The sequence below is a fragment of the Drosophila grimshawi genome, unplaced genomic scaffold (genome assembly GCF_018153295.1).
Source record: "Drosophila grimshawi isolate 15287-2541.00 unplaced genomic scaffold, ASM1815329v1 contig_1369, whole genome shotgun sequence".
Lineage (NCBI taxonomy): Eukaryota > Metazoa > Arthropoda > Insecta > Diptera > Drosophilidae > Drosophila > Drosophila grimshawi.
This window is the reverse complement of record NW_025062891.1, coordinates 3,328,663-3,340,691: the sequence shown is the minus strand read 5'-3', so window position 1 is coordinate 3,340,691 and position 12,029 is coordinate 3,328,663. Positions and strand designations below refer to the sequence as shown.

The 12,029-nt window shown below is 36.7% G+C and overlaps 1 protein-coding gene across 1 annotated transcript in view; it reads right to left on the bottom strand.

The window, feature by feature from the left end:
- The window catches only part of LOC6559797 (serine-rich adhesin for platelets), a 45,888-nt gene that overhangs the window by 10,064 nt on the left and 23,795 nt on the right, over positions 1–12,029 (bottom strand). Inside the window, exon 2 of the mRNA XM_032734183.2 lies at positions 2,636–2,886. Coding sequence (XP_032590074.1) covers positions 2,636–2,886 — 251 coding nt within the window. The remainder of the gene's footprint in view (positions 1–2,635; positions 2,887–12,029) is intronic.

The window sequence follows — 12,029 nt, the reverse complement described above, 5'->3', positions numbered from 1 at the left end:
CGACTTGGTGGCCATAATGAGGCGGCTTTTCAACCCATGTACGAGTAGTGGAGTGGCCGAGCCTCTATGTTGAATGATGAAGAAGAAAGCGTCGGTCAACTTATTAAACAGCAGCTCTTAAGCCGTTTGTCAATATGGAAGCCATAACACTCACACTCACTTCGAATAGATCGCAATGAATGGAAAGAGACGGCATTTAAGTAAGAAGCGACAGAATGCATAACATACGCATTATTTTCTTTTTGGCATTGGCTTTCACTTCAAGCAGAGCAACCACCAAAAAAATGACAATGGCACAGTGCAATCATCTTTATAAATCTCCAATCTAGTCATTTGTAATGTGCATCATCCATATACTTATTTTTATAGTAGCTATTCGTATAAAGAGTGTATTGTTGCATTTTATATTATATTTTTCAGTCGCTTTCACTGAAGTCTAACAAATTTGAAATAGCAGTACGAATCAGCCAAGTTTTCATATGTGCATCTAAACTAAATAAGAATTACTAATATTTGCATCTACAATTAATTGTTGAATTTAATAAATTTTTATTTTGTTATTTTGGTTGGTTTGTCTTGATTTTTACCAATTTTACAATTAAATAACGACAGAAATATTTTGAATTTAATATATTTATTTATTTTAAAGATGATAAGCATATGTTTTAAGTATTGTTATTAAAATAGTTTAATTTTATTTACTTTATTGTTCTTTTTTTTTGTATTTCTCTACCGACTTTAAAATATAATAAATAAATTGCTTTGTGCGAAAATCCAAATTAATTTCTTGCACTGAAAAAAGTCAATAAATTATCTATGCATAACGAATGATGACCTAAGAATATTAATCAAAGTCTCTTTTTGCAGCTTAGTACTTTTTTATAGCATTGAGCACATTGAGTGTTTCCAGACTTTTGACAGCAACATTTTTACCTCATAGTAGTAGGATTTTAAGCTCACATGATTTATTACATGACCGTGTTTATAAAGAAGATGGAGCTAATACAGTAGTATATTTATAAACTTGTCGATCTTAAGCCAACAGCAACTGTCCTGAAGACTTAAAGGAGTTTTCCACTGGCACCACTCGCAATCATTATGAAGTTAATGCCAATAGGTAAATCAGTGCCCAACTAACAATGCCAGCCAAACTGGCTAACGCACTGCAGACTCGGCCGAAAGGCCTGTTGAAAGTGCGAAGAACTGCTGCAGTCCACAGCAGTCGACCAGGTTAAAACAATGGAGGCCAAGACCTCTTGCTGGGCTGCTGACAAACAGCAAGGCAGCAACTGGTAAACGACGTAACTCCCCCAACACATTTCCATTCCCATTCGCATTCCCATTCCCATTCCAATTTCCCTTCCGCACTTCAGGCCCTGACATGCTGTTTCAATTAGGGCCAAACTGGGAGTGCAGCTAAGTGCGTGCTCATGGATTGCAAACTGTTAATAATCGATATGATTATTCAGTTTTTTCAATTAGAAACAACCGACAATTGCTGTTTGATATGCAGAAGACGTTTGTTTTCTTTCTTCATCTGTTTTTGGTTCGCCTTTTGTTTGCCTCGGGCAAAGTGAAAGTAAGTGGAAAAAATGGGATTTGAAAATGCTGCCAGCTCTGACCAGTAGTGGCCAGCAGTGGTTGCTGTTGTACATGTATTTATTTCATTGTTTGGTGTGTAATTCGATTTGCGTTTTCAAGCATTGCGTGAGGCGTGCGTCGCTGCCGAGGATGATGCACCACGAGCACCACGAAGTGAAGAAACGTGGGGCGCCGCAATCGTTGTGTGTGGGTCGACTTTTTGTGAATTCTCCTTTGTAATTGAAAATTATGAGATTTGCTTCCTGGATCGGGACTGTAACACACTTATCGTGAGCATGAGATGGAAACGTTTTCAGTGCCAGAAACCCATTGAGGAAATGTGTACTAATCCAATCCTATATACATATATATACATATATACATAGACTTTTTTCAGCAGCTTACAGGAAACAGTTTCTTTCGCATGTTTATATATATATATATTGGCGTATTTGAGAAGTATTTTTAAATCATTAATTTCCAAGTGCAATATCTATATACATATTTATATCTAAGAAATGCAGGAAGTGTGTTTAGACCATTATCTATGCAGATTTGGTTTGCATAATATAAACTTGTTTTTCATGTTATTTAAATACGTTAATTAGCAGTTGGAAAAAACACACTTTTCACGCTCCCATTTCTAGCCGCAATTCGCAATTCTCGCCTTTGCCTTTTTTTGCAAGTGGGCTTAATCAAATTTCATATACGTGTGGCATGTGGCATGTGGCATGTGTTGTAATTTATGAATTTTGATTTGATTTGATTTCGTTTTTTGGCGTTGATTGCTACAGCTTTGCGTGCCACGAGAGTCTGACTTGGTTTCGCATGCGGACTCGGACTTGTGCCTCATATTCCAATCTCAATTTCAATTTCAACTAAGACACAGACAACAAGTTGCCTATTGCCGGCAGCATAGTCAGCATAGTCAGCATGGTCTGCACAGATTGCCTTGTCTGGCAAAATTTAAATGTAATGCACTGGCCAAAAACATTGAATTTGAATTTTTTGGAGTTGTGCTAGTCTAGAGTTAATTGAGAGTTTGAAAACTTACCGCAAATGGTGGACTGCCCCCAAACTGCGTTCCATATGGAGAGTTGGCTGCACTTTGCGTCTGTTTGTTGTTGCTGTTGCTGTTCTCGTTGGCTATGAACAGTAGCTGTTCCTGGTAGGAGCCAGGGGCTGCGGAGAAGCCGCTGTTGCTGTTGCTCCCTCGAAAGCCATTAAGCGATTGCTGCTGACGGGGAAAAGAGCCGGAAGATGGCACGAAGCGGTTTTGTGATGGGAAGTAATAGCCGGAGGTATCTGAAATGCATTAGCAAAGGTCGCCAGTTAATAGTGTACCACGCAGCAGGCAATAATTAATCAAAACTCATCAGCTGCAATTTCAACACTTGTTCACATTTTTTTGTATTATTTTTTTATCGTTTTGTTGACACCTTTCGGCGCTGCCGTTGGGCTTCAGTTAGCCATGAAACTAGCTCAAATTCGAAATCATTGTGCTTAATTGTCAATAAATTGTAATAAATAAATAAATAAAGCCACACCGCTTGGGGCAAACATTTGTCACGGCCTGCCAGATTTAAGATTTGCGCATTTTTCTTGAATAACTAAAATATGAATATGGCCAGCACTGCTTTGCCGATGTGTTTGCGCTGCTTTGGCCTTAAAGCAAAAGATGACATGTTCGAAAGGTATAAATTAATATCAGCAAATGGCATAAAAACTTAATATTATTTTGCAAGACTCTATATATATAATAATAATCGGTCGACACGGAAAAATACAACAAATTAAGAACAAATAGAATTGAATATTAATGTTTTTTAATTGCATAATTAATTGATGCATGGATTGGGGCAAACCAGACTAAAATTGAAAAATACTTAGTATGAATAAGTACAAGTTGAGCAATTTGTAGAGTATAGGCAAGTCGACTTGCTGTTTAGTGATATTTCCTATTCATATATAAATGTCAGTTGACCCATTTCTTGTGCACACAATAAATGTGTAACAAAATTCAGGCTTTTATTAACAATATTTCGCGATGCCAGCTGTCAACATTTGCAAGTTTAAAAATTGTTGCCTATGCCAACAGTGTAATTTCCTGGCTTAACATAATTACACATTAAAATGCATACAATACACACACTTATTCATAAAAAGCGTGGGCACCCAAAGCTGACAACAAAAAACCGAAAATAGCTTCCAGCTGCAATCTTGCATGCGTCACTCTATTCGCCCTCTGTGACCCACAATGTCTAGCCCAAAAAAAAAATAAAAATAGAAACATTAAACCATAAGCGAACAAAAAAATTGATTTTTAAAAACGCAAAAGCAAGAAAAAAAACGATTGCCAGTAATTGAAAATTGAAATATCATACGGGCGCAACATTTCAAACAAAAAGGCAGAGTGTTGAAAATTTTATCAGGCGAATTTATGCAGTCCGTCGACAGACAGACGCGAGGCGCCCAGAGTCGAGTGGGGGCAACGCCTACGTTTGCTTGGGGCAGGGAGGGGTTCGATGTTGCACCAAAACTGACGTTACTTTGAGTTTCACACCTTGTTTTCGACATATGTATGAACATATGTGTATATATTAATTGCGGATCGGGGAGGAGATGGCGTTGTGGAACTCGTTTTGTGCTGAGTGTGGCTGAAACTGAATAGGCGATAACTTAAAATTGATTAATTGATGAAATCTGTTGGCAGAATATGCATATAAAAAATGAAAAAAAACTGCACTGCTTGTCAACTGCTTTTCAACTGCTTGGCATAAACGCATATAGAACCAGAATGAACACTCGGCTATTAGGCAAACGTCTAATGATTTCTGTGCTGGCGCTGAACGTTGAGTTGTTGCTCAGTCTCGCGCTATGAGTTGTGGTTCAAACCGCGTCGGGCAATTATTTAATAATTTTATTTAGCATTTATCATAACATTTGTGGGTAGCCTTTAGCGCTTGGGCAAGAGTTGCTGTGTACATTTCCAGCCTGCTAACTCTAATCCGCTGAAGGTAGATCAAATCGTTCATTCTTATCTGCCGTTGACTCTGCACTATTCCTCCATTACATAAGTGAGCATTGCAGATCGCACGAGAGTGAATACACTTTATTTTACACATATGAATAAAGTATATAAACTTGTAAACTATATCGTTCTACATACAGAATATGTATTATTTAAGCGTATTTTAATTTTGCCAGACATCATTTTACTCCTGGGTACGTAAATTCATTTCATTTTTTAATATTCTCCGCACGCTTGACACACTATTGGAAACCCATTATGAACGTGAACATCATTTTATATTAGCCTATTTCTTTTTCTGGTCAGACAGAATGCAAATTTTTTTACAACATATCTTAAGTGTATTGATCCATTGGAATTTATTGTAATGAGAGCCAAGATGCTTTTTGAATTTTAGATGAGCGATTTTGAGCAAAAGCCTGACAAAGTAAAGAATTTTTGAGCAGCAGTGCATTTATTAAAAAATTACACGATATAGTAAATATAATAATGTGTGTAAGAAACCTTCCAACATGAATAATATTTACATTTTGGCTTATGGGCAACTAGACCAAGGATTACAGATATTTGATTTATGCAATAAACCAGATGCTAAATCTTTTATGCTTGCCTTAAAATAGAACTGACATAGGCCTCAAATATCTACATACGCCTTTAGCTTCCATTGAGCCACCCAAACAATGCCTTTCAATGCCTGCTTATTGGTTTGTTTTTTTTTTTGGGTTTGTTTCAACTTTGCCGCGGCGGCCTTTAGTCAAGTGCCTCTCAAACTGCCTGTAAAGCATTTGACATTTGGCCCACAGCAAAAAAAACGAGATCCAAACAATGAGCCAAACTCAAACCATTTTTAGTTTGTCGCATGTCGAACGTCTAAAATGGACAGCGACAGCGACGCCTTTGATTGTACAGTGGTAAAAACTGAATATTATAAAAGTTGAAATAAATCAAGTTTACACATTATAAGTATTATAAAAATGATATAAAGTTTTTTAAATCAATATAATTATTGATTGACATTTAACGGGCAAAATCGACTGTTTTGAAACCACTGTGCTGCCAATGCTGGTATTTTGACATTTACCGTTAGTGCGGCTCAAGAAGAATTTCAAACTTGCTGCTGCGCTGCAGATTTTGTATCTGAAATTTGTTGCTGGGCATGCAAGTAATTGGTTGGCTCTGGAACAAACGCTGACTGACTTGCTTTACGCCTAATTATGGCAGCGATAATGCGTCCTGAATTCGGATTCGAATTTCGCATTCCCATTCATGCATTTTCAATGGCCACAATGTTGCTGCAACAATCAGTTGCAAAACAAAGGCAGCGCCAGCGTTTTCTTCATTTGTGTTTTTAGTTGCGGGCTTATTTATTGTGTTTTTCTTTCGTTCGGTTTGTTTGTGCGAAATGTCAAGACACTATAGCGAAAAGTCATTCAGAAGTGCAATAACAACAACAACAACAACAACAACAGCAACAACAAGAAATCAACAACAGCAGCAGCAAAAAAAAGAAGAAGCAACAGCAGCAATATCAGCGATGAAACAAGTTGAACTTTAAGTTTTCCCAACTTTAATCAAGTTTCTGTGTCGACCACTTGCAAAAGTTGGTTATTGCAGCTGCTTCTTCTTATTCTCGATTGAAGGTCGTCTGTTCTGTTGTTTATGTTGGCTGATTTAGAAGCACGTAAAACAGTTTTCCAGTCACAATAATTTTTTGTCATATCTTGACTGAAGACAATATAAATTAACAAACAATATCAATTAAGACATGATTTGCCGTCATGATTTATTACATACTTTATATCATTTATAATATAATTAATTACATTTAATTTTATTTGATTTTATTTGTAACTTCAATGTTCATTTTAAATTGTTTAAATACTTACTTATCATATTCATTTTTAATTTAATTATTCACATTTTATTTAATTCAATTTTTAGCTTTAATTTTAATGCTTTATCTTTTAAAAACTTTTTTACAAATTCTGGACTCTTTATAGTCCACATTTAATAATTAAAATATGAAAAAATAAATAAATGTATAAAAGTGCATTTCAAATTTAGAACACAAGTTAAGTTCAAAATTCAGATCGAAAATCTATTCCAAAAACCATATGTGACAACACCAACAATCTACATACCCCTTCCTCCCCCAAATTCGTAGATCAAACACACCCAGGCTAATCAACGTTATGAGTATTGTTCCTAAATTACAACCTGTGCTCACCGTTTTATGAGTACTATGAACATATATGTATATAGTATATTTTACTGCTTGGCCAAGCAAAACTGACTTGGTTGACATCATAACACGCCCAGTTTTCACAAATTCTTGATATTTTTTATGTTGTTGTCAGAAAATAAATAGATAATTTCATTTAATTTACTTATGATTTTTAATGGACTTCAACGGGGTGACAGAACCCACAAAAGCAATCAAATGCCACAGTAAAAAATCAAAAGAGAACAATAAAGCCGAGATAGCGATCGTTGCGATCTTTATATTACCAGAGGACAAGCACAGTCTGCTCCAAAGAGGTGGACACAATGAGTTGAGTTGAGCTCCCCTCAGGCAGCTGCTAATTAGAAAATAATCATGCGCCATCGAAGGTCAATGTCAAGAGTGGCAGAAGAATGGTAAAGAAAGAAAGGTGAGTCAGCTGAAATGTTGTTGTTGTTGCTTATTGTTGTATATTGTTTGTCTGTGTTTGCTCTATGGATTCTCGACTACTCTATGATGGCCGTATGGCCGTATGAGCGCCCACGGAAGTTGCTGATGTAAGCCGATCTGATGACAAAATACAAATACGTTGTTTTTGCGTGCATCGTTAAAGTTAATGCTGCCCACGCTTTGCGCCCAAATCTTTTGTTTCATTGCGTCAAGTTTGTCGTCTCAGTCTTTCGTTTCATTGTAGAATTTCGAGGTGCGCACTTCTTGCATCATTCTTCGCCACTCGCAACAACATTCCATTTTTTTTTTTACACCATCTTTCTTTTTTAAGTATTGTATTTGTGTTTTGAGTGTCCGTGTGTTATAATTATATTTACTAATACATGCTGTGTGCTGTTTGCTAATCACATATGCAAACTTGTTACACAAAGTAAACGCCAAAGCGAAGCAGGCGCATAGCGTGAGCAGTCAAAACAAGAGCAAAACAATAACAAAAAAAAAACACACACACACACAAAAACAAAAACAACCACCGAAAGTGTTGCATGGCAAATCGCCAGCTGTTTGCTGTTTGCCCGCTGTTTTGTCTATTGTTTGACTTGGCCAAACATAGCGGCTGTCGAGTGGTATTATCGGAGGGTGGGGAGCAACTACAACTTATACTTGTAGGTTAACACATGCTCAAACTACTAACCGCCCATAGCGCAAATATGTGGCAAGTGCAGATTTCGGGAATAGCTCAGCTTTGCCCGTACAATTTCACACAAACATTGCTTAGGTAGCAGTTGCTACAACTTTACTGATATGCAAACTGAGCTGAGCTTTACTAAAAATTGTTGTGAAACGATTGGCTATTTTTTGCCAGAGTTATGGGGGTATCAAGTCTTAAAAGCGGACAGCTAAAAAATGTGGGTAAATGTTTTCAATAATCTTTAAAAAATATAATCAATAAATATAAGCAGAACTCTTCTACAGGAGAGACGCTGAACCACATTATCTGAAATCGCCTTAGGCTTTGGCAAAATTGTTGTATTTTACATATTTAACAGAAATGGGGGAAATAACAGTGTCCATTAATCAAAGTAATCACATACAATTTTTTTAGTAGTTGAGCATAAGTCAAGTCACTGACCTTATGTGAGATCGACAGAGTTGCTTTTAAAGCTGAACCATAAATACTAATTTGCCAACCTCTTGTAAAATTCAACTAGTGCAATATTAACCACTTAAAATACTTGCTCGCCTATTGACCAAATAATGTTGACTTGGCCAGTAAGTCGAGTTTAGTCTGCTGCAGTTTTGCCACCGTTACGCCGCTTATGCAAATAAGAAAAATGTAATGTAGGCAAAAAAAAAAGGAAAAGAAAATGCGATTATAAACGAGTTTGAAATGTTTGGAAAAAAACCAAAATGCTCGTAGTATTCATAATCATGATCGATTTGGTTATATTTCGAGCACAATTTCCGACATTGCCACAATATCCGGCTTGTGGTAATAAATGCTCTCGACCAGCGTCGAGAAAGGCTAATCAATCATTTTCCGTCAAGGACAACGCTAACCAATTGTTACCTGGAAACGGAACGCGGCTAACACCCGCATAAGAAATCGCTGCGATTTCGAGCAACATTCTAAAAGTGCAGAGAACCTGTTTTGTGAGTCGTGCGGATCGGTGGCTTGGCCAATTATTATTATGGCTTATTGTACTTGTTGCCTTAAATGTGCTGAAGGCAATTACATAAACTGACACTTGACTCTTACTCGAGGGTGTGTTACTTGAGCAGCCACAACTAGTCTGGTATTTTGTCAAACGCTTTCAATAACTGTCACATTGCTGTAGACCGCATTCCAGTGCGGCATGTTACTGCTAAAAGCCATTTCCTGAAGTCTCGTTGGCCCACTACAAGTTCCCACCAGCGCAAAGTATTTAATTCGAGGCACAAATACCTCAGATGGGAAAAAAAGGTTAGCTGCCTTAAATTCAAGCGTTTAAAATTCACCAAGAGCTTGACATAATAACAGAAACTACCAAAAAAAAAAAAGAAGCAACAAATAAATTGAAAAGCGCATAAATTTGTAAGCCATTTAAGCTGAAATTTGTATTGGAGATGCGGCAACAACAAAAAACAAATGAAGAAAGAAACTGCGTCCACAACTGGGCGTGGCATAATTGAGCATTTTGGGTGGCTTGCGTAACGCTTTCTGAGGGTCAGTTGGGAGCTACTTTTCTTCTTCTTTTTTTTTTTTGAGGCGCTCACATGAATGAATTTTTGAAAAAGAAAGGCAGGCCAACAAAAGTGAAATTTTGGCTTGCTCCTCGAATGAATGATTTTCGTAATGCTTTTCATTTCAGCTACCCTGAGAGATGGGAGAGAGACAGAGACAGAGAAACAGAGAGATAGATAAAGAGAGATGGAGATTGTAATTCGAGTGGTTCCAAATGAGGCCTGTTGAAACTTAAAACTCATCGATGGGCGAAGAGGACAAGAGCACCATACCTAAAGAGGTTGGTCAGGTTGAACGGGGTTAACGTGAAATTAATTTCATGGACAGCTGGCGCAAAGGTAAGTAAATATATATTTTCAAACACACAAATAAACTTGAGTTTGAATTAAAATCACGCTAAGCAAAAGGTTATCTGAGATTTTGGGTAACGCTGCAATTAAGTTAACCCAGATCAGATAAACACGCAAAAATCATATAAAATCAAATTTGCAGTTTTTGTTAAGCTTTCAGTTGAGCAACACTTTGACAAAATATATATCGTATAACACCTTGATATAGGATACAGTTAACGAAACCTCCATTGGAGACTGGATCATTTTTGGATATACGAGTAAGAATATTGAATATTAATCTTAATATTAAGGTTACAAAATAATATATTTTCTGCGTTTATGAATAAAGATATAATCGAATAGATCTCGGAGAACGAATTTATTTTCATTGATTTTCGATGATAAAGGAGAGGGAAAATTTAGTTTTATAAAATAATAACTTTAATAAATCTCTTTTAATAGAATATTTTTATTTTTCACAACATATTTCAAAAATTGTGTACTGCAAAAAAGTAAAATAAATAAAGAAATAAAATCAGTTGCAAAACAATATTAGTAAATGAACATTTTTTGTACACATGCAACCCATTTCTGAGCACTCAAGGCCCAAATGCGAGAAACTACAAACTCTTGTGCAATAATACAAAGTCGTAGCCCGTTTTTGCCATACACATAAGGACAAAGATACTCGCTGCAACCCAAATGGCAAACGAGCATGAAAAACTTCTTAGTTGGAAATTCTTTATTCCGGTTTTCGGTTACCACTCCCGCAATGACCAAAAAAAAACAAATGGGGAAAAAAATAATAGAAAAACTGGTTCAATACAAACCAATGCCCAACGCGTGCGGGTGGCAATGTCCGCAGTGGTCTCCCTTCCCTTCCCCACACCACCCAACTCCCTTCCTATGGGTAATAGACTTTGACTCACGACTTTTGTGGCTATGTTGGCGGGAAGTTGGAACTTGGTCCCTTCGATTTAGGCTCGTGCTGGGTCAGAGAGCTGCAGTCTCTGCAGTCTTTTGCGGGGTGAAAGGCCGACTTGGATCATTATGGATCATCAGTACTTGGCTTAAACCATCATCAATATTCTATCAACTATTTGATGTTTGATTTGTGCTTCACACTCAGTTTTTCCATCTTTTTAGCCAAGTGAGCGTCGCCTTTGTGTTATTGTCTTTTATTAAGTTTATAGCATGTAGTTATTTGAGGTGCGAATGCGCTGCTTTGTTGATGTTGTTTGGCTCGTTTCTTTCGTTTATTTTGTGGCTCTGGTTGGTTTATGTAATTTGCAAAGTGTGCTCTACTCGCTGCTCTAATAAAGGCACAGGCAACATCAAAATTATATTGCAAATATTAAAAGTAAATTACGAGCGCAAATGCAAACGAGTTTTTAGCTCATTCGCAACTGGCGCAAAACAAAATGTTCAAATCGAGTTCGAATTGAGACGGAAAATGTGGTTGCGGTTGTCGTTGTCGTTGTATTGCTTGAACTGGGCTTGGCCGGATCATGTAGCAATAAATTGTGGCCAATAATTGTCTATTACAGAAATAGAATATAAACTTTGAAATGCACAATATATTTTTGATCATTTTCAGGCTTGAACTAAACAGAAAATTCTGCCATGTAAAATTAAATGATAATTAAATCATTTTTTTCATTTATAGCTAAACTACAATACAATCCAATATTTAATGGGATTTGTATTTAAATGAATGTATTGTTATTATCGCGAATAGTATAATAATATGTTAAAGCAACAATGTTTACATAGTTCTGTATGCACAATGTACATAGAGTTACCATAACATCCTGTATGCGAGTCTCTTAACAGATCACTGTAAAGACGAGCAGAACATTGATAAGCGTAATTTAGTCGTTCCATTTCATTAAGCAGAGAAGGTCGCGCAGCGCTCGACGAAAAGTTATTAAAACGTTTATATGAACATAACCTCTATAGAAATCTCCTCGTGTTATTAATGGTCATGGGCCCGGTGTTTCGATCAGTAAGCCTGCACCCATAACCCCAAATTTCCAACAGGTTATGGGCCCAGCACGCTTCCACTGCGCGGAAAATTATAATAATCACTTGAGAACAATAGAAGGTTATAAATGCAAAAAGTGAAAAAATGAGTGCCTTTATAAAAATAGAACCACTGTGCGCAGAAAATTACGATACATGGAAATTACA